At 37.2% G+C, this 26,898-nt stretch overlaps 1 protein-coding gene across 11 annotated transcripts in view; it reads right to left on the bottom strand.

The window, feature by feature from the left end:
- TBC1D1 (TBC1 domain family member 1) overlaps window positions 1-26,898 on the bottom strand; it is a 99,159-nt gene that overhangs the window by 24,823 nt on the left and 47,438 nt on the right. For 7 of the 11 annotated variants that reach the window (XM_015624245.3, XM_015624243.2, XM_015624244.3 and 4 more), the window contains 11 exons: window positions 24,110-24,199; window positions 22,980-23,084; window positions 22,226-22,358; window positions 20,722-20,813; window positions 19,018-19,128; window positions 15,936-16,064; window positions 13,812-13,880; window positions 12,442-12,731; window positions 10,620-10,748; window positions 8,134-8,253; window positions 6,831-6,970 (listed from right to left, as the gene is read on the bottom strand). In XM_015624245.3, coding sequence (XP_015479731.1) covers window positions 6,831-6,970; window positions 8,134-8,253; window positions 10,620-10,748; window positions 12,442-12,731; window positions 13,812-13,880; window positions 15,936-16,064; window positions 19,018-19,128; window positions 20,722-20,813; window positions 22,226-22,358; window positions 22,980-23,084; window positions 24,110-24,199 — 1,408 coding nt within the window. The remainder of the gene's footprint in view (window positions 1-6,830; window positions 6,971-8,133; window positions 8,254-10,619; window positions 10,749-12,441; window positions 12,732-13,811; window positions 13,881-15,935; window positions 16,065-19,017; window positions 19,129-20,721; window positions 20,814-22,225; window positions 22,359-22,979; window positions 23,085-24,109; window positions 24,200-26,898) is intronic. The other 4 variants (XM_015624246.2, XM_015624247.3, XM_015624249.2 and 1 more) reach the window with 4 other exon arrangements.

Below are 26,898 nucleotides of genomic sequence, written 5' to 3' on the forward strand. Positions count from 1 at the left end.
TCAAAGCAAAGTAAGAAACTCAGACATTTGGTAAGTCAGCACTAACCCATGTCCATGAACATACAAGATGATAGAGAGACATGCCACCCAGCTTCCAGATTCAGAACAGACAAGAGCAGAAATATTGCGACAAGGAACTGAGCATTGCATTGTTACGCACCAGGATCTGGAGGATAGCAGAGAAAGCAAAGACAAACAGTAGAGTGATTCAACTGTATGTAACCGGGAGCTCACATTCCCCTGAACCAAACTGCCACATCTTAAAATCCAAGCAATGTGCAGCCTTCAGAAATTTTATGAGATTAGTAGGTGCACTTAAACAGGACCTGAATGCTTCAGTACACACTGAAAGACTGCTTCCCTGTTCATCTGCCAACTTAGTCATCTTTTGTTGACTCCTATTCCACATTTGACCTGACCCTAACTCCTTTCAAATATATTGCTTCCTTTGTTTCCATATAAAATTCTACCTCTATACATGCTATTCCTAAAAGCTATTGCATTTCTGTTCTCTAAGGTTCAGCATTTGGCAAGTTGACTCAATGACTATTTGTATATTTGATCAATGGTAATTGTATAGTAGTTTTCCATTTGAGGTTCATACTTGGACTACACTTCAGAACTATTCTTCTGCACAGCGGAATTTTACAAATCTGTGGGTCAAACCCAAGGATTCCCTGAGAGACTGCACTTCACTGGGAAAACCACCATCTTTCCTGGGCTTGTGAGAACTTCTTCAAGGTACTGAATTGCAGACAACACTGCTCATAACCCAGATGGAAATGTTGCTCAAATATTCTAGCACATCCACACATACCTCAAAAGCACTTCTCTTATGCTTCCACCACTTATAGTACCCAACAAAGGACAAGGCCAGTAGGAACAATGGACTGAGACAGAATTTGTACAGCTCATCTTTTCATGTATACTCAGCTATTGGCTTCACATGGCAGTGCTTCAACCCTAAGGTGCAGAGTATCCTTACACTCCAAAAGGATCAACAAAAGCATTACACAAAACTCTTACATGGAAAGATGACACAAAAAATTAATTACAGAAGATTAAGAAGGAAGTATCATGATATTTTACTACCAGGGACCACACTAAAGAAAGTCTTTACATGGAAAGATGGTGAATTAGCTCAATAGTAATTAAAATAGACCATATCTGATCAGACATAATATGAACAGGGATATTTCATTTGGAAATAACAAAGAAAAAATTAGTTTATCAAATATTTTCCTAATTGATCCACCTTAGTATTAAACAAGGTTTAAGTGAAAAACCAACCTGAAAGCCTAAATTGAAAAAAAAACATTCATTCAGAAGCACTTAGTCTGACCAAGCTCAACTATCAAAACCAAGACAAGATTCATCTTTGATTAGAAACTCCAATGCTTCAAGCAGAAAGGAAGGGGCTGATAGGGAGGTAATAATAATCCATTACCACCATCCTCACTATGGAATTGTTTACACATGACACTCTACAAGCAGTCACATCCACTCTCTGGGGTTAAAAAGTCAGACAAGATACAGTAAGAATGTGGACAAAAGAATCCATTAAGCCTTTTATTTCCTGCATTATGTTATTTTTCTTTGTTGCATTTTAAACTTTACAAAATTCAGCTTGGAAAACAAACAAGAGAATTTCAGTCATTTATGATTCAATTGCCAAAAGAAAAGATGTCAACAACTTCCCTAGTTCTCTTCAGATTTTCCATACAGGTAGTACAGCACCTTCTGCAAAATGCAAACTTCTGTAACCAAGGATATAATACTCCTATTATTTTACACAGCTGACTGGAATATTTAGCTTCATAACTGGATGTGGTAAAATGACCGCATCTGGTCATTTCTGTAATCACTAAGCTTCAGATACAGAATCACAAGAAGCAACAAGTTCTTCTAATCTGACATACTTCTTAAAGCAATGACTGAATGAGGAATTCTTGAAAAATTGTGTATTTCAACACTGTTGATTAAATTCAGCTCTGAAAGATGCTTGGCTTTTCAAGCCAAGACTTCTTAAAAAGTACTCACTACCTTTAAATTAATCTCATTTGATAATATTAGTCTCTGAGAAAGGAATGCTCTGATATTTCAATGGGGACAGACACCATCAAACGTTAATCGTGTACTTACTGGTTGTAGCCAAACTTCTGTGCCACAAATCAAGATTCACCTCTGAAAGGAGCAGAACTGAGTAATCAATTATAACCAATTGGCTTTAATTAATAACTGTGTTGCTAATACACCACTGGCAAATACATTACAAATAATTTACACCCCATAAACACTCTAAGTACAGAATGCTAAAGCATCGGTTTATAGTATTTGCAATGCTACTACAAAATGACTTTTAAAAAATTTGCTTAAATAATCAAGAGATATAGCCCACACCACAAAGCACATGAACAGATAGGTAGATGTTAACTACAGCTGATTTCAAGAATAACAGTTCTTCAAAATTTTCTTCAGCACTTAGGATTTAACAGTTTGCCACCTCTATCTGACAGAGGCTGAAACCAAATTAATTTTAATTAATGAATCAATTTCATTTTCCTGTACAGAGATATTTGTGCTTTCTAAACCATTTTTTTTCTGCAACTCAAGCTCTAAAATAAAATGTAGTTGACTTTTTTATCTGAATTTATTTGCTGAGTACTGCAAAGTCATACAAGCATCTCATTGCTCTGAATTTCAACTTCTTTAACTGTTCAACAGGTAACTTCATCACACATTGCCCACATTAAATCCCTCATTCTACAACCTAAAACCAACATAGCTGTTACAAAAGTCTTGTTGTCTACTTCCAACACACCTCCCTCAGCAACAAGCACCACTATTTTCCCATTTGCTTCAAAAACCATTCGCATTCCCCTTAAAATCCAGCAATAGGCTTGACTGTGCTGGGAGTTTGACAATTTCCAAAACATTACTCTTACTAGACCAATTCTGAACAGCCAGTAAATGAAAACTGTCATGAAAACTGTCCACTTCCCTGCCCTCTCTACTGCTTGTGTAATAACGTGAGTGGGACTAGAAAACTGACCCAAATGAAAATTAGGGCCTTTGAGTGTGTCCATACTTCATCTGGTTTAAAATGATCACTGAGTTTTCTCTGCACCTTTTTAACAGTGAACAAAGAACTAAAGAGTCCTAGACCAGTCGCATAGCCAAAAAAATGTGGCTCTTGAGTGATGCTACAGAAGTAGGAAAATCTGTCTGCAAGTAGGGTGGGGAGGTATAAAGGTAAAAATCAAATAACCGAGGAAACACATTTATTACTTAGAATGCTTAAGACAGTAAGCAGGAGAGACAGAGCTTTAGAATAAGAATATTAAAAACCTTATTTCAAAAGAAATGTAATACTGTAACAGATCACAGTGTGATCCATTTGGTAGAGAGACTCTGCTTCCCTTTTTCCATCTCTCCACTTGGCAGGATTCAACACTCATTACACTCCCACAAATAAACAAGAACAAAATTCCGAGGATGGAATTCCAAGGATGAGATGCTATGTCTGAAGGTGCCAGTGAGAGAAATGCTGCTCCCTGGTGCTCCACACCACTCGCAGCACCACAACCCTTAGAAGGAAGCAGCTAACAGCAGGAGTTGAAACTGGAGAGTTTGAACTGCAGCTTGCTACAATGAACTAGCACAATTCAACAGTCCATCCTCCAGCTACCAACTGTAAAGTACTGCAGATCATTTCACCCACGTGGAAAATCCTTTCTAGGTCTTCAAACTGGAGATCAGCCTCATCTTCAGGCTCACCAAAGATCACCTGGCTCTCCTGTCAGGACTAGAATGCAGTACAAATTGCATAATAATTCTCTGATGTGTTTAATTGTAAAGTTATGTATGGAAGCAGGGAAAAATACTGGGGGAAGGGGAAAGTGGCAGCACCAACAAGTAGGAAGTGGCTGTAAAAGGGCATGCATGTGGGGCTTTGGTTCCACAACAACCAAAAGGAATGGTTTCTCTACAAGGCTCTGTGTTGTCTCAGAGTTTGCCTTGCTGAGCACGGCTACATTAGTCCAATCATCAGGCAACGCAGGAATCTCAGCTGGCAAGAAAAAATGGCTTTCCACCATACCTATTTGCAGTATTTTTCTTCTACTAATTTAGAACTTAATAGCATCCTTCATGTATAGTAAATATTTCCTTTTAAATAATGGTGTCTACAAAACAACTGTGCTCTCTGCCTGGTAATTCATGATGCAACCCCCAAAGCACAGCCAGCAACCATTCTGCTCCACCTGAGCTACAAAAAATGAAGTTTATGAGCACTTCCTAAAAATTAAAGGATCCAGAAGTGCAAGGCAGTGGGACTCAGTGCTGTTTAAGCAGTTCAAGTTTCAAGTGGAAACTCAGGATATTTGGACTTTGATCATTCAGTACCTCAAAGAGTAAGATCAAAATTTCAGCAAAAGCTTTGTACCAGTTGTCTGGGGTTTCTCTTTACTTCTAGTAAATACACCTTCATATCCTGCTGTGTTAACCACATAAAGAGCAGCAATGAACATGATGCATTTTGAGATTCAGCTCACCACCTGCCTATACAAATGTGACCACAAATGTCAGAGCCTAGGTTTTTCTGTGTGTATAAAGCTTAAAGCTGTCTCTAGTTCTTATGACAAGTTATACATTCTTACGTACAATTCACTCATTACAACCTAGAGAAATTACAGGCACAGAGTAGTTTCATTTTGTTGACAATGCCTGCCCACATGTGGTAAGAGCAATGCAAGTTCAAGCACCCTGGTGGATTTTACTTTTAACACAAAGTTTGGTAAATCAGGCTAGGCTAAACGTGAAAAACTGTATCATTTCTGAGTCACAGAGATCTGGGTCTCTTGGCTGGCTGACTTACTAGCTTTTAAACACACCCCTTCACCAGCTTTTTTTCTTACTCCTCTCCTGCAGATAACCCTGAAGCAAGGTGTTGACTGGCACCTGAAGGGAGAAACTGGTCAGTAGAGTCTGTGTCTATAAAGAGAAAGCCATAAATCACAGATGTTCCCTTATTTCCCTCCCTTCCTGCTTACTTTTGCAGAACATGACAAAGCATGTTATCTTTAAAACCTTCCTTGCCCTCTGTCCAATTTGGCTGAAATTGATCTTTTGGAGATACCTCAGCTGTTTGTGTAAATTAAAGGAAATCAGTCTAAAAGGAGTGAGAAAGACTTAAAAAAAGACAGAATATGAAAAAGAAGCAAGATGATGAATGACAGGTAGTTACATTTACTTTGGAACTTGAGGGGTTTCTCAGTTAATTGTGATGGTGAGTCCAATGTAAGACCAGCTGTACAGCAGCTCTCTTTAAGGCTACAGAGACTGGATAACGAGTATCCTTCACTGCTAGAAATGTTCCAGGAGATGCATAAAAGTCCAAATAGAAAAACCCAATATTTGCTTTAAATAATAAAAAAATCCTGCTGACTCTGAACTTCTCTTCCGTTCATAAACTGAGTATGTACAGTGAAACAAAAAAGAACATGAATGAAGAAAAAAGGCCAAATATTTTAAATTGCTGCTCCTATTAATAGTACATCCTGTTTTCCATTTTGGCCACACTTGTTTCCCAAACTATTCTGCTTACCCAGCTGCAGGTTGTTAAGATTGTATCTTGTAGCTATTATGTCTCAGAGGAAATGCTTGGGTAGGCAATTTAGGTGGATTTTATTTTCCTATTTAATATGGGAATGTTTTGTGGTTTTCAAAAACAAGGAAGACTATTTCCAGTCACAAAGAGATGCATCAAGCCTGCAAAAATAGATGTTTCATATAACAGTCCTTCAAATGCCTTTAAGTACAACAGAACATTTCACATGTGTGTTCACACAACATGCTCCTGAGATCACTTTGAAGTACACTAAATTTGAGAGGCATCTGTACCCATATGCAGCTTACCTCACTGTCAGTCAAATTGCAAGCAGTGCATTAATGACAGAAACACTTCTGTTATGTGCCTACTCCAGTTAATCAAGGTCTCAGTTTAAGATGCAAGAAAAACATCTCAGTGACATTAGGATGGTTATGTTTTACAACATTTACTGTAAGGTACTGTTCCTTTCTGTTTCCTTACAATTTTTCTTATTTCTCATACAATGGCCTTAGAGGAAGTCAGAAGTTATAGCTTTCAAAGCTCATGCTGTAAAATTCAGACCTTACTGAGCCAGAGAATTTTCTCAGGCATTCTTGGCCCCAGCATGTCCTGTACTATCTGGCTTACATAAAGTGAATGCACAAAATGATGCATATGCATGCTTACACACTGTGATTTTCTTCTAGTCTGTGGTTCTTCAGCTCTACAGAATTTCATAAAATAATTGGATAATAATAATGGGAACAATGGATAATTATGATTCAAGTGGCAAATATCACAGACTGGAGCAGCCTACATGAGGACAAAGTATGCACTACAGAACTCAACTGAGATCCTAAAAGAAATGTTATTCCTGCTGGTACACCTGGATTTTTTTTAGTCTGTAGTTCTGTACTCCAACACTGAAAAATAAAAGAGAAGCATCCCCTTTTCTTCAGCACAATACTTGGTAATGCATTTTTCCCCAGAACTCAAAATAGTACACATAAAAATAATTTCTTCTCTGTCTAGTTAACATGAGACAGCAGGAACAATTTACATATGAAGCTGAAAAGTAAAAACTCAACAGCTGAGTATTAGCAAAAAGTAAGTGCTAAACTGCAATGACAGTACAAACAGAACACCAGGCAAATATATCCCCTTGGTAGACACAATGATTCACACTTCACACACTACATACACAAATGAGCTCACAGAAGCAAACAAGCCCAGACTTTACCATCGTATCTGCTGGGAGAATCACATGCTTTCTGAGGGGTGGCCACTCGCAGGAATATCTGCTGCCTCCATGAATGCCTTCGAGTCCTGACGGGGCTGTCCCCATCAAGGGCCTGCTGGCCGTGCTTGGATTCGTAGTCGCTACAACGGCAGAACACACAACAGTTTGTGAGTAAGTCACCTGGATCTGCCAGAAACAGTGACACAGCCTCCAGTGAACACATGGGCCACTGCCTTGGCAGTGCAGTGTGCTGTGCACATGCCAGGGCGAGCTCTCAGTGTAAGGAAGGTGAAACACGCTGAGTGGCAGAGGCTTACACATGGCTGCAAACAGCACTGAGGTTCACTAACGGGCTGGCACCTCTGTACAGTCTACTCTTTCCAGTTTTAATTAGTTTTCAGTTTTATTTGCAGCAGTATATTAGTCAGAACATATTAAAGACACATACACAATAATGTAGATTTGTCATTACACTATTTACATGCCATCCACAAAACTTTAGCAGTTATTCATAGGAGACATAAAGACTTGCTGATGCCTTTTATCAATACTCATCAAGGAGCTTTATAAACACCAAACTAAACTTCCAACCTTCTGTACACTGGGTATGCAATATATTCCCTCTCAACACAGACTGGGAGAAAAACTTCTAAGCTTTCTGTTATCAAGTCTGCTTCTGAAATATGCAACAAACTTGGGAACAGAATCCAAGAATCTTAGATATTACTCCTTTGATGTCATCCACGCATGCCATATAGAGGTTTTTATTCAGAATACAAAATGAAATAGTAATGAACAATGCTGTTTTCCTATTAAAAATCCCACTAATAACTTTCATCTGTTAGAGCTCTTAATGACTCACTGCTTTATTCCAGCCATTGGCTAAATGGCTACATGAGTCTTTGTAGAAGCTGAAAGGGATAAATGAAATCCAGATATCTCTGGCAGCAACAGGGAGGAGCATTTTACAGGTCATCCTCTCCTTCCAATTTGAGGACACTGACATTGCTTAGGATGAATTATATATTCTCCTAACTGAAAAATCTCTCCTATGTCAGGAATAATCACAGAAGTACACAGATGGAAATTGCATGATCATCGCAACATCAAAAATGGCTAAAGAATAATGGGAGAGTAGTCTGGGACAGCTTCATCCTTTTGACAGCAATTACATGCACAATACACACAGGTGAAGCGTTGCACAAACCAGGTTTTGCAAGTGCAAGAAGCATTTGAATTATTGCAGAGAAAAAAAATCTTGGAAAATACAGTTTTACCTCCAGGCTTTAAGAGAGAACCCTACCTTGTTGTGCTCCTAAAGTCAGAGGTGTTATTTTCATCTACAGGAGCCAGAAATTTTAAGAAATTTGGCACAGAAGAGGAAGAATGAAGCTTTTTCCTTAAGGCAGTACGGTAGGAGATGCTGAGAGTGCAGTTGGGAGAAGTACAGTTTAGAACAAAGAAGTATAAATCCACAGACTAAAAATAACATACATTCCTACGTTTCAAACAAAAGGCAGCTAAATCCTGAAGATCTGAGTATCAAGGAAACTAAAGTCAAAACTAAAACTGCCAAATAAGTGCTGCTTTGAGATACATATTTATTTGGGCAAACTAAAATGTTCCAATGTATATAAATATACTTCCAGTAAAGTTATTATTCTTTTCTATATCCCAAGATTTTTAGTGCATGTTTCAAATAAATTCCTTTAATCTAATAAGAACCAATGCCAACTTTATCACATTTTCTTAAATATCAGTTTCAATGACTGACTAAGTTTGGGGGAAAAGGTTAGGACAAGTTGATACTGATAATCTTTGTGCTGGCAAATGAAAAATAAGACTTTGACAAAAGCTATTTTGTAAAGCATTAACAGGGTTTTATTCAGACAAACCTGGAACCTTTAAGTTAAAAGTTAAGCCTTCTGACTGATAATTCAGGATTGTGGCTCTATTTATGCAACAGACAGGAGCGCTAATAAAATTTCATCAATAGTCTTCTGACCAACATAATTATTTTAAAAGAAATTATTTTAATTTAAAATAATTATTTAACTATCTTTTAAAATATCAAGTCTGAAACATACTCAGAAGAAGGTTAATAGAATGAAGTAAGAACAACTCAGATAATGAGAAGTTTTTGTCTGGAGTGAAAATATAGAAAACTACTTGACTGATGATATTAGAAGACCTTTCTCAGATGAGTACACAAAATCACATGAGTAGGAGAATATACTCCTGAAAAATTAAGTTTAAGAAAGAATTGTTTCTGATAAACCATAATGTTCTATCTGGATGGCATTTATCACTGTTTCCTGAAGATGTGAATGGAAGTGGGGGCGGGGGACAGAATACTCTGGGATGCACTTCACTGCATGAAGTGAAGCAGGTTCTTTAGCAGCTAGTATTGAGATAAAGAAGATAAGGCTGTAGCATGATGTGCCCTGCAAACAGGGTTCACTTACAATCACATTGTAAATCCATTACAGTTGCATGGTAATTCCACTTACATATTTGGGAAGCTTGATTGCATTGATTAAAACTCATTAACCCACTTGACATCCCTACCAATTTCCATTTTCAGTCTTGTTGCTTACATGTTCAATATCCTTAAGAAACTGGGAAAGGAAAAGAGAAGTTGCAACTGTGCATATAGAATCATTACCAAATCACTTGGAAAAATCTGCTTCAAGAATTTAACCTTCAGGATTCAAGTCTTACTAAACTGAAGAGTTAACAGGATTCTGCAGACTCACATTTTCTGCCCTGAGCTATGTTACACTTCTGAGATAAAGCTGAACTAAGAGATGCTAATTAGTAGTCAGCAAGTACAACTGAAGAAACTGGTGAAACAGTGTCCTCAGTTGAGTATTTTCTCAGGTTTAGAAAAATCAGCACCTTGGGGAAACAGAAAACTTTCACATGAGAGAAAAAAAATGAAAAATAAGCAACAAAAATTGCTTGCCAATGGACAGTGACTGTTGACAGTGCTTCTGAGGACATTTGGTTTCACTAGCTTTTTAAGCTAAAATAAGCAGTTTTAACTCAAGGGGTTAAGAAAGAGTTTCATAGTTTATGATTTTCAGGGAGCCACTTAGTTTCAGGTTCTCAGGGAAACAAAGTGTTAGTGTCCTTTCCTTCAATGCTCTCTCTCTAAATTTTAATTGTAAAAAAGAAGGCATGGAAAATATCATGTGATACAGCTGCAAGTAACCAAAACAAATGATGGGCTGATAGGTTGGGGTTTTTGTTTGTTCTTGGGTTTTTGTTTTGTGAGGAGTGGGGACAGTGGTAGGGTTCTATGTAGTGGAGTTTTTTCCTATCAGCTATCCATATTCCTGCTGCTTCTTGCCCCATGTAGTTAATTTGGTCAACCTGCCTTTTAATGTCAGGCAAAAAAGGAACAGTAGCATGTTTTTGTGTTACTGTGATCAAAGGACAGAACCAAATGCTTCAAGAAGGACAGAGTGAGCTCTCAGGTTCTTGGCAACTTATCCCTCACACAATTTAGAGTGCGCTGCTGTCTGCTGCATAACAACAAATTGCTTTGGAAACACTGGTTCTAAAGAAAGAGAGGGTGTTTGAAAGAATTTGATTGATTAAAACAATAAATTATTTAAGTACCAGCTCTACATTCAGTAGTGGAGCAGTTAAAGAGCTCCCTCTCCCATAAAAGTCTTCCACCTTTGGTCTGTACTAAATTATTTTAATTATTTATGTTATAGAGTTTCATATTTATGACATAGGCAAACAAACCCTACCCCAACCTATTTGTAGGTACTAGCTCACCTTTTTTGTGCAAAATGCCCACTTGGTTCTCCACTTGAATTATGCCTTAGATATTTTAAAAAGTTGGGTGAAGAGGCCGAGGGATTAAGACGAGCTAGAGTAGGAGAACGTGCAAGTTGACCAGAAGAACTTTTAGATTTGCCGACAGATTCATTCACACCATTTAGTGCGGATTCCAACCAGAGCGACGGAGTTGAGGTAGCATAGAGAACAAAACAGAAAGAAAGGAAAGGAGGGAAAAAAAAAATGAAATCCCTTCTCTAATCTTTGAAAGGGAGCTGGCATATGTAAATGAGACATTTCCTATATTTTTCACAGTTAATGTAGTAACTGTAAGAACATCAACTTTTTTTAACCTAATCAGGAAAGTCCCAAAGTCACATCTACAGCCTGCAGCAAGGCATTTCAGAATGTGACTAATTATAACTCACCAAAAAATGGCACTAACATCCCTACTTCTTCTTCCTTATATGTGCTTCTCCTTGATTGCTATGATAAAGTCAGGCATATGACCAAGAGTTCCAATGGACAAGAAGTGAAATGCTGCAGGATGAACTGAATTTAGCTGTACTTTGAAAACCATTTTTGAAATGAGGTAAGCTGCTCAAGAACATTCATAAAACAGGACTTGGTAGAAGTCTATAACTCACATGATTTTTGAGAACTTTAAGTATACTTGTCTTTTAAGTTTTTTATTTCCTCTGTTTCTGTACATTTGCTATGGAATGGAAGCAATAGGGATTTCTTTTGGATTTGAGTTATGTGAGGGAGCAAGCACACTCAGGCCTTACTAAAAGTTACATGACCAAACCCAAACAGAAACAACCAAAGAAATAAAAAAAATACTTAATTTCTAGCTGCATTCCTATAGTAAGATAGCAACTGACAGAACAAGCAGACACAAGTTCCAGGGCAGCTCTTGTGGAGATAAGAGACAATCAGTGAGTCCTAAACTGCATTACAAAAACATACTAGTACTTTAGAATTAAAAAGGTTCAAAGAAGGGACAAAAAGGCAACCCAGGTTATATTTCCTTCCACATATTATAATTTTCTTTTTTTTTTCTCCACTGTCATCCATTTCAGGCATGTTCATTTACTGCCCTGCCTCCTGCAGGAAAAAATGGGCTGGAACACATAGAGATTTCTTACTAATTTATGTAAACGAGCAGTTTGGGCAGTGAAACAGAAGCCTATGGACAGAAGTGTTTCAACAGTAATTGGAAAAAAAAGGATGGGAAAAAACTGCCATAAAGTTAAGAGAGGACTAAAGATGCAGAGGCGGGCCTTTGAAGGAGGACAGCTTGAACAATATCCATATTAAAGGAAGCAGTAGTTTGTTTTTGTGAGTAAAATCTAGATAAGCTCACTGAAAAGCTAGACAGGAGCCCCACCTCTACCAATAACTAGGCACTTTAAGTCACTTCTGTGTGCTACTTCAAAGCTATGTATGAAATCACCAACTAGCAAGGTTTTCAGGATCACAGAGGCTACTGGATTTTTCTCTGTAAATAGAAAACAAGAAGTAGCATTTATTTACACTGCTCACAGATCAAAACAAAAAAATGATTGCTTAGACAAATATAACCTAATCAAGTAGTTTGTGACATATTCTATGGAACTACATATCTCATGTCTTCTCTCCCCTGTGAAGCAGACAGGACTAAAGGTGTTTTTAAAAAGAATACCCACAAACCTCCAAGAAGTGATACACTGCTGCAACACATCTCTTATCCACTAGGAGGGCATATCTGGTATGCAATTATCGTCCTCATATATATCCTCAACAAACAAAATCATAACCTGCTTTTAATAAGGCTTACTTTCTTTTGTGAGGAGTCTCTGTGCTCACTGAGTGATACCTCATAAGTTTCCTCTGAGGAAGAGATGGCGATGTTTCGACAGGTCCCAGAGATTCCTGGCTCTCCGTCGGTAAATGACTGAGTGTGTTTGCTCGCCTCCGAAAGCTCTGCTGGGGAAACGTAACAGACTGCTCCAGAGAGGAATCCTCTGTGTCACTGCAGAGATCATCCACTGATCCACTGGTCTTGACAGCATTTTCTGCAGGAAGTGTAGGAACTCTGTCTTTCTCTTTTTCACACAATGGTGGCTCCTAGCAGTGCAAGAAATAAGGTTATCAATATGTGGGCTTAGAATCCATCTTTGAGACTGCAGTACTGTGTCATTCACATCCCAAAGACATCTGCTTCAAACACAAGTGTTTTTATCAAGCTAGGTCAAGGAAAGATGTTTGATGTTTTTTGTCCTTGTTATTCATCACTTCGGCGTACAAAGGAGAGTTTTTGTTTTGCAGACAAAATTGTGAGCAATTTTGAGAGTAATTGTATTTTATAGTATGTTGAATACAACTCAGAATAAATAAGGTCAGAACAAAAGGGTGAGGTTTGGCTAACAGTGAAAAGGATGGCACTGCAGAATGATGCATCTTTAATAACCTGACCATATAATATTCCTCCTGACTACCTGCAGATTCATACCAAGAATTTAAGCTTATGACTAGGTGCCTGTTTCAATCCCAAGCCATGCATTTTCTTTACTCCTCACCTTGTGTGTTTCCTGCAGAATCAGCCATTCTTTTGAAAACATAAGCAGAAAGAGGAGACCCTTTTTTTACACGACACCAGGCATCTGCAGGTGAGCAGGCATTACAGCAGAATCAATAGCTGTATATCTAAGCCTGCAGAGTACTATGCTGCCTCCAGGGAAGAAGACTAGGTTTCTGCATGCTGTTTGTTTGTATTGTTTTATACAAACTAAAAGCTTTCTAACCACACAAACAGCGAAATTACTCTACTTCTTGTTTTAGTTTTATATTTCTTATGACTATAGTCCTGCATTCATGGTATGAACTTTTATGGCTAACACCGGATTAGGACTGGCAGCATGATTATTACAGCACTTGTTTTGCTGCACACTGTTGTAAAATTCAGATGGTGTTATATAATAATATTTTATTTCACATATATTCATATATTAATACAAAATATATGTTATATACAGTACAAGGCATTTCTAATCCACTTCTCTGGTTTATAACACAGGGAACAGAATGAAAATCTTGAAAGTAACTTGAAACATTTCACATCTGACCATACTTCATACTTGATTAGTTGTTTCAGGAAATATTTTTTGAAGTGCTTAAATATGAACAATTATCCCAGGCTTTATTTACCTTATTTGTGCTGCTTAAGGTACTGGATATAGAGCTGTCCAAATCCAGTGGACCTCTGGCTTTACTGCCCTGTAGAAATAAAGCACATTAGCAGCTAAGATTATGATATATGTGATATATGGGGCACACCAAAGAAATTCTGGCAGCACAGTTGGGATCTGTAATTTCAACAGACAATGTTAAATTTAGTTTCCTAAAATGCCTAAAAATAGCCTTTTTTCCTATGGGAAACAGATGCTTCATTCAGGATAGTCTCTGCCAACTTGAAGGATCCTATAGAATTAAGGGATTCTCATGGGCAATAGTAATGTGCTTTCCATGATATGTACATAATCACATAGTTCACATCTATTAGAACTACTGTTAAAGTACCTTATGTATTAGGTACTTACAAAGATGCAGAAAAATGAAAAGGATGTCTTTTACAAAGGACTAAACCCATATAAATTCACAATGCGGGAAACAATTTCTGGTATTGCGATTTCAGTGCCTACAAATCAAAAAGCATAAATATTTCCATAGAATCTGTGAACAGTATTTTTGTATCATTTGTTTGAGTAATGTTTTTGTGTAACCAAGAAAAATATCTGAGGAATTCTGATGTGCTAACACATTATGAAACTTGTATCTTCCTAACCTTAAATAATATAATTTTTTAATGTTCTGAAGTTAAACCTCACATTCTCTTTGAAGTTTTATTCCAGGTAAAATATAAAATGTCATTATTCACAACAGCGACTATCTCTCTTTGAAGTTCAGCCAAAATTTCTGGCTTCAGATCTGACCAAAATCAAGAGTTTCCATCAAAACAGCAATGCCAGTGAAAATGCAACTGATGTACAGCTATGCTTATGTGCAGCTTATACCAGTCAGGACAAGCTGAAAAATATTAGAACAGTACTACAGCTAATGCAACAACAGGAACATTGTTTCATATCCTGAGCACAGCTGCAGCAGGATTTGATGGGGTGAATTCTAGAAATGCTGTCTGGGAAGTAACGAGAGGAGATATGAAACTAAAAATCATCTCTGTATGTACCATGGTAACAGGAAAACTATGCTTTTGCTACCATTTGTCTTAAAAGGATGGATTAGATGAAACAAGCTTTGAAAACCTAGTTTTATCACTATGACTTGCTTGTCTGTGAACAATTAAATTGTACTAGATATTGCTTCAATGTAACTTTTAGCTGACTATAAATGAGAAATTTTTGTTTCTGAATATTTGTTGTTTGGCATTCTGTCATAATTCTTTTGTTTTAAGGGAGAAGGTCTGATTTTTTTGATCCTTTGTCAAGCAGAAGTCCTTCCAAGCCTCCTACTATTTTCCTCAGACTTTTCTCATGAGGTGCAAAATGAAGTATATTTGAATGAGAAGACACTTCATAGATTTCAATTGTGATTAAACTTGATGTCTGATTTAATTTCAAACTGCTGCTGTTCACTTTCAGCAGCTAATTTCAGTGATCAGTTCATGATAAACATTTTTACAGAATCATAGAACTAACTAGGTTGGAAAAGAATCACTATCATGCAGAAGTTCAAGATTTTTTCACTAATCAGTATTTCCAGACAATGTCTACAGAGAATTTTACCAGATGTAATATTGCATAGATGCCTTCATACTCTTAGTGCCATTCTTTACATTCCTTACCTTCAAATAATCTACAGGATTTAAAAGTTCCAATATCCCACTATTCATCATTTTTGTGTCACTAATAAACACATCTCATTAGAAATGCTTAGTCAGCTCCTTAGTAGCTTTCCTCTACATAAAGAGCAGTGAACAATTATAATTACTGTTTTAATTTCCTAAATCCAAAAGAGAAATAAACGAATTCCTGCCTTTCATAAGTCCTCATGTTAAACTTCATATTAATTTTTTTGAATGCCTACAGGCATGCTTTCTTATCTAGGAATTAGTTCACTTCATCTAGGACTTGGTCTTCTCTCTATCAAAGCCCTGCTTTTTTTGTCTTCTAAGATGTACACTCAAATATTTTTGTCACTGTGACTCTAATAACCTTTGGACTACAGCCTGAAATGGTAACAAATAAGACTTTTCTATCAAATAAGCAAAGCGATGATATTATGTTCAAAGACAATAAACATGAAGATACTTACACGTGATAAAATACTTTCAAAAGATTCTGTAAGAGACCTTTTTGCTTTGTTCTTTAACATGTCTAATCTGAATCTTGAAGCACTGCTGGGCACTTCATTTACAGCATTCTCAGGAAGAGGTTGTGAAGCCTGCAAGCATTTAAAAAACAGAAATGTGAACTACTCAACAGCACGGAGAAAATATCAGTCAATAGTTTGAAGACTTCTATAACCTGAATCAATAGTTTTTCCTGGTGTCCTCAGCTTGTCATGCCTTTTTCTGTAGTGATACTTGAACTGAAGTTTAACAAGCTATCCTAAAGTAAGGACAGAAAATCTCTTACAGGAAATATGTTGAGTGAACTAGCATGCTTCCGAAGAACTGCATTTTCAGTACGAATTTATGGCTCCGTTGACAAATTTTCATTTACACCAATGTAGAATTGTACAACTTCTAAATGTTTAAGTGTAACAGATTAGAGATTTCTCATGGATTTCCTTTTCTTCAACTAAGAAATTAACCAAAATCTCATCATTAACAGCAACTCTCAACTTTCTCCATTATAGTAAAATGGGTCCTTCAAAGGGCCCGGAAGATGTGTAACAACCTAACTCTTCCATATATTTCACCACTAGAAACACTTGACCTTAAAGCTAACACTCAATTGAGAGTTTTGCATCTTAAATAATATTTCAGTCCATTTTTAGTCCCGGTGAATACTAATGCAGTGAATATAAAAATGATACTATGATGCAAATATTACTCTCCAAACCCAGCACCTGCAGTAGAAACCAGAGCTCAGTTATCAAGGCTGTTTTGGGAGGTTTATCTTGAAGCTGACAGGCACCATAGCCCTCTCTGCTTGTCCCTAAATTCAGAGCTCCTGGATGCTTGATCTGTGCAATTACTAGCTGAATGATACAACCATCACCAAATTGTCCTGCCTAGATGTAATTTTAAAGCATCCTATTTCCAGTATGACAACTTTACAGGTTTCTGTATTTCCTTTTTACCTTCTGTCCTGGTTATGCCAGGACAAGGTTAATTTTTGCAGTAGCCAGGAGGGGCCATGGCCAGAACCTGAAGGATATTTTATACCATCTGTCATTGCTGGAGGTAGGGGGAAAAGGTCTCTATTCAGAGAGAAGAGGCTTCTTCCAGGCAAAAAAAGTGTCAGGAGGGAGTGTTCCAGTACTATCTATCATTGAGGGGTGGATTCTGTGTGAATAATTCCTTTTCTTGTACTCTCTGTGACTAGTATTGTTGCTATCACTGGTCATTTTCTTATCTCATTGCTGTTTCCAGTAAATTGTTCTTATCTCAGCCTGTGATCTTTGCCTTTTGTGCCTCCAATTGTCCTCTCCATATCACCAAGGTAGGTGCCTGGCTTGGAGAGTCTTGGTGGGGGCACTGAATGGGGTGTACCATTCCTAAACCATGACACCTTCCCTCATCTTATTCTCCAAGGGTAAATCAGATGCAGCTTGTTATTACATTCTTAAGAAAAGACACTTATTTTGAAGTGAACAAGATCCATGTACTAGTATCACATTTCGTCTTTCTTCTCTCCTGATTTATATATATATATATTTTAAAAAAGGCAATGAAAAGCATGAAAGTGAATATGCGGAATGGAAGGGAACAGGGACATCAGGGTGTCATGGGTTAATGATTGCCAAGACAAATAACAGAGTATGTGTTCAAAGGTATCTACTGTTACACAGGCCTGGAGATAAATTATCAGAGTAAATATAAAATGTTATGCTGAGACAAATGAGGGGAAGTCAGTTCTCTTCTTAGAACACTGGCATCTTTGCAATGTCAGATTAACCAATTTGGCTTCAGGAACTGAGTGAACAGATTGCAGCAGGCGTTATAAATTTTCCAATCATTGAAGACATACTAAGATCTTATCTCACTTTGTATATCCCAATTTCCAAGCTGTTTGTAACTGACGACTATTTGACCATGAGCTAGCATTACACCAAATAAAAATATTTCATGTATGATGACAGAGGACCTCAGGCCATGTTTCTTCCTCTTATCCCACAGCTGAAATGGTTTTTTCTTAAAAGTGTGTTTCTGGTGGATGCCCAAGACAATAAATCAGAGAGTGAAATATGTAATTTTCTGTGTTTACTCAGGAGGGTCAATAATTAGCTAGTAAGCCATAAAAGGAGAAGAGATTAACAAAGTGAAAATACAGTAAAGGAAGATTTGCTGCTATTTTCCCAATTTCTTCCCATGTGTAATAACTCTCCATATATTCATTTGCTAGTTTATATCACACAAATGGCTGACAGCAATCATCACAGTGGAATTACCAACCAACAGTAGAGGGACAGCCAAGAGTTTTAAAAGGGTCTCAATAATTGGAAATGAAAGTTTTCAGAGAATGAATGGAATCTTTTTTTTAAATACTAACCTTCTTAAGTTGTCTCAAGGTAGCTACTCACAAACCAAGGCATCCAAAATTACTAATCCCTTTGGAAAAACCTTAACTGTGCTATATATATAGCCAGATAAACAACACTGATTGAACCTGACAGAAAATAAAAGGTAGCTCAACTCTTTGGACATGGATGAGAGTCTCTGCTGCTGTTTCTGCAGCAATCCTCCTCATTTTAAGGCCACTTAAAATGGTTGTTTGCACACAAGAAATAACTTTCAGTCTTGAGTAAATGTAATAGGCTTTATCAATGATCAAATCCAATGTGTTGTCATTACAGTGACAGTGAGATGGCAAATACCACAGATCAGCTGAGAGCAATCACAAATTCATTATACATTCTCTCACATATATTGAATTTTCATTGCAGTGAGAACAAATAAACAATTTAGTAGTCTGCCCTGTTTGCACCTCTGACTCCTAGGCCTGAAATCAGACCCAGGAGTTTTCAGGGACCTCAAAATTGGAGATATCTGTTTTGGCACATGACAATAATTTATGAGCCATAAGCAAACCCAGTATTCACCGCTGCTAACACACTGAAGTTTCAATTTGCAAGTGATGGAAATTGACCTTCGGAAAGATATAAAAATCAAACAGAAATTTTTTTCCTGGTTTCTCCTTACACAAACTAGAACTGGGTTATTACTTACCTGTTTTGCTTCTCCAACATGAACATGGTCCTTCTGTTTTTCTTCATACATGTTCCTCAAAAGAGAGATAACCAGCTCATTCTCTTTTTGTTCATTTCGTGGTCTTAATTTCTGTAATTGAAAACACCACAAGCACAGTAATTATACATTTGTGTGACAGTCAGCAAATATTAACTCTTTTCATTTGTCACTGTAATAAATCATGAAGGTAGGAACAAGTTTAGTCTGTTAATGCTACTACTCCAGTCCACCAGAGGACACCAGTGTCCCAGGCAAAGAACCACACAGCCACAAACACATTGACCTCACTTCATACACAGCAGAATTTACACCTAAGACAGAGGACAACTGTACAGACATCAAACTGCCACAAGCAAATAAAGGCTTTAAAAATAATTTTGACAGTTTTCTTTTGATATAAAGAAAACTGAACCACTGTAGCTCTGAGTTTGCAGCACATATGGAGTACTGTCCTAGAGACAGGATTCACAACAGTTCTCAGAGAAATCCTTCACACTGGACATTTACTTTTTGGGAAATGACATTGATTTTTCAAAAAATAGTGCACAAGGTAAACGTATTTATCTGTGCTGCATTTTTTTTTGATTATTTAAGATTGGAATTATTTTAAGAGAAGATTTTAAACCAATTTATTAAAGAACTTAACCCCAGAAACTTAAATTTGAAAAACATGCTGCCTGAAATCTATTGATATAACACAGAGGATACAGTATGAATTAATGCCAAGGTAGCACATTAGAATAATACAAGTACTACAGGAAGACAGTTACCTAAAAATGCAAATCATGGTAACAATACATGGATCTGCAAGAATGCAGCATTCCAGGCTGTCCAGTTGAAAAAGTTAGCTGAGAAAGATGGGCAGGAAATTTGTACTTTACCCTTAGTTTTACTAAGTTAATGGTTTGCAGACCATCACTAGAAGCAATTAACAGTTTCCTGTGACTACTAGAAGCTTTAGACTGTGTGCAGAACACAGAAAGGCACCAGTGCTGCTGGCTGCTGTATGCTAAGAAATTACTTAGCTCATGGAATTGGTCCTACAAAATAACTTCCAAATTTGGTATTGAGTGATAAACTGCCACGTGGAAACACACAAAGAGACTGAAAAGCCTCAAGAGAGGAAGGAAACACTGCTTTTTAAAAAGTCTGAAATTTCCTAATCTTCAACAGTGTGTCAATCCCAATGACATTTGCTACAATGCACATCATCTCTTAAATCCAGCTATGCTTTCCTCCGTCCTAAAATAGATTTAATTAAGAAGACAGGAAGTTTAACTTCTTTAGTTAGTTTGACATGAATTAAGATCTAGAATAAATTTTAGGCAAGAAATTTTCTGATCTGGGAATAGTACAGTAATTTGTTTTGGTCAAACTAACAGTTTGAATGCCCTCACAGTACAAGTTACTGCCATAAATGTGTTCAGTTTACTCAGTGAAAAGGCAACATCTTCATGGAAAGCAAGAATTGGGGAAAAAAAATAGTAAAATAGTCATTTTCATCAAAAGGTAAGTTTTTAAGAGCTCAAGAAAAACAACTGAAATTAAAGCACAAGCTGGTTAACCACCTATTAAATAAAATAATGAATGATTTGCAAAAAAATGAAAAAAACTTCTGTATTTTATACAGATGTTAAAAAAAACCACCAGCTGCTTTAAAATCTTGTAGGAAACAAAGCTTACCTGAACCTCTTCAAAAACAGAGGCCTGTTCCTGGTTATTTAGTGTGGTTAGATGCTTTTGTAGTTCTAATTTAGTCTTAGAAGGGTGCAACCCTACACCAAGAGGAATGAAGAAGAACAAATTACAGGGTGAATTTTTTCAGAAGTAATCAATCACATAAATATGCTCACGGTTTAAGCCTAAGCTGCTCAATTATTTGAGCTGGTCCATTCCACGATTTCATAAGAGGGCATTAGAAAGAACTCTAGGTTAATTTAAAGCTACTGCTAAACTCATGTCTTTAAAATGAGGGACATGAACTCTGCAATGAGGAGATTTACTGAGCATAGACCAGGATTATACTCTTAGCTGAAGATTTCATTATCACACAAGATAAAATAAACCCACAATCTACTGCATTTTAGTAGACTGTTTCGTTGGTGTTTTGTGCAGTGCTGCTTGGATTTTGTTTATGGTATAAATAGAATTGCTTTCCATTTTCTCCAATTTCTGGGCCCTTCTGAAAATGAGTCAATTTATTGCTTGTTAGTGAAGGTCTTACTTTGCCTCTTGATGGAAACATTTACTGACAGTCTAAAGCAGACCACCCTTCCATTCAGATTATTTTTTCTGTTCTCATCCTGGATTAAATTCCTTTCCTCTTTTTTCTATGGAAAAATAGCAAACCATCAGTACTGTGCACTTCAGCTTCTGATCATATAGTATCTCCTTCAGAAGCAGACAATACAATTAACAAGATGGCATGATTGAAGGCATTAAGGAACATTTGCTTTTAAAAAAACTTCCCAACAGTCACAGCTAGTTGAAAACCAAAATAGAGTGAAAGTAATTTTGGAAGTTCTCCAGTTTCATCAAATTAACATTAGGCAGGTTTTAGGCCAACAAGCTACTATCACATGATCTGACAAGCTGCTGTTGCCTTTTATTCACCCCAAACATCACTTAAATGAACAAAACCTAACTGTGAGATTTGCTGAAACATAAAGAAGTTTTTTATGTCTTGAACTTCTGGGCAACAACTACAATTCTAATGTCTGCATTTTCATGAAGGAGCATAGATGAACACCACAAACACACATATTAAAAGCATATTGTTCAGTTCCTACTTAGTGATAGCATAATACCAGTTTCTAAGTGGATTCAGAAGGACAGCAGGTCATAGCTATTGCAGCCTCTCTCCTTCAGAGGCTCCTTATCTACAGTCTTCTGCATTTATAGGGCTAATAGAGCCAAACAAGCTGCAACTCACTGATGTTTACACTTGTAAATAGTTTTCAGAAGTTCAACCAAAACACAATGAAGGAGCTTAACTCTTGTCAGAAAATTCTTATTACTTTACAGAAAACCTGTCACTACAGTCTTCTAAATAAAAGAACTGGCTTTCAACTTTCTACCCCAAGTCCCAAACTCTTTTTAAGCATTAATTTTCTTTAGGATTTTACATACTGTCCCCCAATGGAAGTGCAAGAAAAAACATTCACCCAGAAAATGCTTTAAACCTCACCTTCTATCTTTTCACAGAGCTTATGCAAACTTTGCATAGGACACCCTTCACAGAGCTGGGGCTGTGCCTTGGAAGTTTGTTGCACAGCAGCCACAGTGAAAGCCTGTTTCAATGTCATCATGATTTCATCAACCTGAAAAGAATGGTGTGCAAAAGAACAGAATTTCAGTCTTCCACTGTTTTATTTAACACAAACACAACAGTCTTTTAGAATTATACTGCCCCTTGCTTGGGAATGTGCTTACAATTAAAAAGACAAGCTGTTCCTATGTTGGTTCTGTGGACAAACATACAAACACGATAAAACTCGTCATGAACTCATGGCTCTTCCAGGCCCCGCAATTTTATTACTGTGCTCTAATGAAAGATCCTACTCTCTATCTCAAACCCCTTTTTTGTCTACGACAAAAAAAGCTTACTGCAGCTGTGCTGCACAGGTCTTACTTAGAGCACAGGAGTGTAGTCCTGATTTTCAGAACAGGTGCTCTAAGAGAAAACTCTCCCCGAAAAATAGGCATAAGGTCTAACTTAGTTTGTGAAATGAAAGGAAGTGGATTTTAAATAGGGTTTTAACTTCTGCCCCCAAAACAAATGAAAAGATCTCTTGCAGACTGCTATACTAATTACGTTTTTCAAATACTTGTATTTCTGAGTGGAACAAGATTTGAAGACATACAGCAAAATAAAGAGCATGGAGCAACAGAAGACTTTTAGGGCCTAATATTCTATTTGGCTATTCTTTTCTTTCACTTACCAGTGCTTCATCTGTACACTGAAACACATAGCAAACAAAGTGGAAGCCTCCATTTTCTGAAGACTCTCTGCAGATGAACCCGAAGTGATCCACATGTCTAATTCCCTAGCAAAGAAACAACAGCAATGAAATAGTCATATTTACTCTCAATGTTTTGTATCTGTATTTCTTTCAGGAAGAAAAGAACAATATAGCATTACATATATCATTTATACGTCTTACACTTATTATACATCACTTATCTCTGCTACAGCTACATTAAAGACATCTGGCCATTAAAATTGTCCTGTTATAGAACCTAATACTTCATGAATCTTTTGAATTTCAATTAAGTCAGACATTGTTTGGTTTTTTGTTTTGTTTTTAATGGATGAAGTATGTAAGACCCGTATGGCAGACCAAAAGATTAATACACTCTATTCAAAATGTATTTTACTCTGATGTTTTCAGAATATGTATGTGCCTGTATGTTTAGTGATGAAAGCTACTGTCATCAAATTAAAAAACAAAGTAATTTATAGACAACAAAATCTACAAAACAAACAAAACCAACTTAGGCAGAAGGACTGAGAAGCAAACTCTGTGGCACAAGGAACAGAGATTAATAGTGAATGAGGAGGCTATGACACATTCCTGCCCTCAGTGCATCACATACACTACCTCTGCACGGCAGAGGACTGTCTTTGTTTCAATACATGCAACTTATACTCTTGAAAAGAACATATTTCTTAAGTATTTTTCAGATAACTCTTACATATAAGTTTTCTTGTTTCATTCTTACTTCTTGAAAAATATGGCTCAGATATCCCAAGATTTGCACAACTGTGAATCACGCTCACTGCAATCTCAAACAAGAGTGTGTTCTGACCAGTATGTTCCTTCTAGCTAATATTATTCATCCACTGCACACAGAAGTGAGTCTTTATCTCAGAAATCACAATTCAAAGCATGAAAGAAGAATGATGGTCTTATAAAATTACTGATTAATTAACAGCTTTTCAATAGCAATCACTGAAACTGCTGTTGAGAGAATCCATATGGAGTGCAAAGAGAGAGGATTACATGAGCATTCACAAGTAGAGAATGTTTAAACAATTAAAAAAGAGAAAAAGAATACGCTACAATCTTACCTGAGAACAAAAGGATATTTCTTTAAAGCTTTTCTCAATTGCGACTTTTTTTGTGTCAGGACTGATAAGGTAAACTTCAGACTGGCCAATCTAAAAAGAGCAAAATAAATTGCAAGGTACTAACAAGTAACATTACACTTCCTTCTGTCCCACTATAAAAATGTTTCCTGAATTTAAAACTCAATTTTTTTATATATACCCGTATATTTATACCAATTAAAATATTATTATTAACATATTAACATAACCAGAAAGAACACTGAAACACTGATTTGGCATTGAGAGCTCTGTGCATTACAGCACTGAGGTTTAACGAGACAAGAGACTAAAAATAACATTTAAACAGATGAGAGCAATGTTTTATCATAAGTAAGCTACTCTGCACTGAGAGAAATATACTCACACTCCCTTTTCTTATTTTCTGCAGTCTTGGAATGTACCACAGTCACAGAAGCTACTTAATAAGAGTGCTCTAAAATTTAAATCCAAGTGTGTGCCTCTTCCTGTATTCCACCTAATATTCTTTTAGGGTTTTATTTATTTATTTACATAACATTTAATTTAAAGCACTTAACTCAAAAAATTATACAAAAGAATTTACTGGAGTAAATTTTCTAATCTAATTTAATCTGTAGGCCATTTGTGCAGTCAAAAAAAAATGATGCTAAGTACTGATGAGCAAAGGGCATTTTTAAGCTGAAACTATTGTTTTCATTTGTTCATCTTCTGGCAACATCTTTGTACAGTGGTAACAGAAAAATTTAAATTCCTCATATTTTCTAGCATGTCAGAGACTGCTAGAAACAAGATTCACGTCAGATTTTAGGAAGGCAGGTGGAATTTGGATCCACTTATGACTGTGACTTAGAGAAAGAAACCTGCTTCAATCACTACCAAATCCCAAGAGATGCACATAAAAACATCAGCAGCACCAATATAACTGTACTTTCTCTAGAAAGGGGGAAGGGATGAACCTTGTGTTAGATCAAGTCAATGTGCCACCTCTCTATGTCTAAAATCCTGTGCATTCACCTTCCACCTCTTCTTTCACTTCAACCAGTCACAATGGTTTTCCCCAGATGCCTGCTGGTTTCCCTGTATTGTCCCTGGGGCTGACCCCTTGCATGTGTTCATGGGGCTATTTCTTCCAGCACCTACTCAGCAGCCTCCTGAGCCTGCTGTCTGCCCCTCCCTGCAGCAAGAGGCTCCTCCGTATTTCTCAGTCCCACATAATTCTTTCACATTTGGCCCCAGGGCAGTAGTGATCATTGGAAGTTAACTGAATAAAGGGAAAAAACCCAAACTACTGAACCTCTTTCCCCCCCTGCCCCCAATATACAGCCAGGTGAAAAACCTAAACATACCCCCTCCTCCCCCCCAGATCCCAAGAAACTGGCTAGGAAAGCAGTTCTTCAGGAAAATATATGAAAATCAGGACTGTTTGAATCAGGTGAAGTGAGCTGGCACATAACTAATCTGAATATGTTTTCATACTTCATGCATCAACCAACCTTTGCTTCAGTCCAGGGGAAAATCTAAGTAACTAGCTGAGAAGATACCAACCATTTTTTTCCCCTCTGGATATCAAGTTAATTGTAAGCATTTCCTATGTAGCCACAAACTGTTGAGACCTGAGCATGCCGCCTGCATTCCCTGACTCAGAGCCTGCTGAACACAGGGGACAGGTAACCAACAAAGTCAGCTCTGCCGTGAGCCACTGCCTGTGGATTCTGAAGGCACAAACTAGAGTTACTTCACTTCCTTATATTCAGCTGAATTTACACTGGCTGAATAGGAAAAGAATACAGCTGTGCATACTAAACAATATTTTCCCAGGCAAAATGCAACCCAGGACACAAAGCCAACTGAGCAAATTTTGGAAACATGCCTGCCAGCAGGTGACTGACATATTCAGGCTGAAACTGTAGATGTCTTTCAGAACTGTTGCAACTATTTAGTATAAATTAAAAATGCACTCACTGGAGTGGAGGATCTGGACCTACCCAGCCCAACTTTAATCTATTTCTGAAACATATGCCATGAATCAATAATGGAATCATTATTTACTTAAAATTAGGCATTACTATTACAAAGGGTACCTATATTTTCTATGTGAAATACATGCTCAGGGGAAGAAGGTGAACATGCCTTTCTTTTTACTAGGGAAGAAACACCTCTCCAACTTCTTACACTCTCCGTTTGATGTCAGCCTGCCACAACCAAACAGAAGCTTTAATTCAAATATAGCTGACTACAATGGTTTCTGCATGCTACTTTTTACAGATACAACGCAGTGGCAAATCCTTCTAAAGGATTCTCTTTTCCTGCTTTAAAAAACCTGCTACAATTGCACACACTCCACTCCATTACTGGCCTTAAGAGCGATCCAACAGCAGCTGATGGATCCAAGATGACCTTAGGAAAGTCTTTACAGTATCAGCTCCAGGTCTGTACTATACTCAGAAGACACAAGCTAAGTAAAATATGTTACACAGCTTATCTATCTTGAGGATTGTAAGAGGAGCAAATACCACATTCCTTACTTGCTTCTTAGTTCTTGGAAAAGGGTTTTGCTGCTCACCACAGCAGGGCAGGAGTGGAGGCATCTGTGGAGTAGCGTAGAAAGCTATTAACACTGCTACTCCATCATTACACAGACATGTTGGCAGCAGGAGCACCTTCATCAATTACACTGCTTATCGTGGGACAAAGTCTACTAGCTCTCAGTTATAGTCCTGCTCTAGTTAAAGGTAATTAATTCCCTTGGAAATTTATCTTTGCTGTTACTA

This window comes from Parus major, chromosome 4 (genome assembly GCF_001522545.3).
Source record: "Parus major isolate Abel chromosome 4, Parus_major1.1, whole genome shotgun sequence".
Classification (NCBI taxonomy): Eukaryota; Metazoa; Chordata; class Aves; order Passeriformes; family Paridae; genus Parus; species Parus major.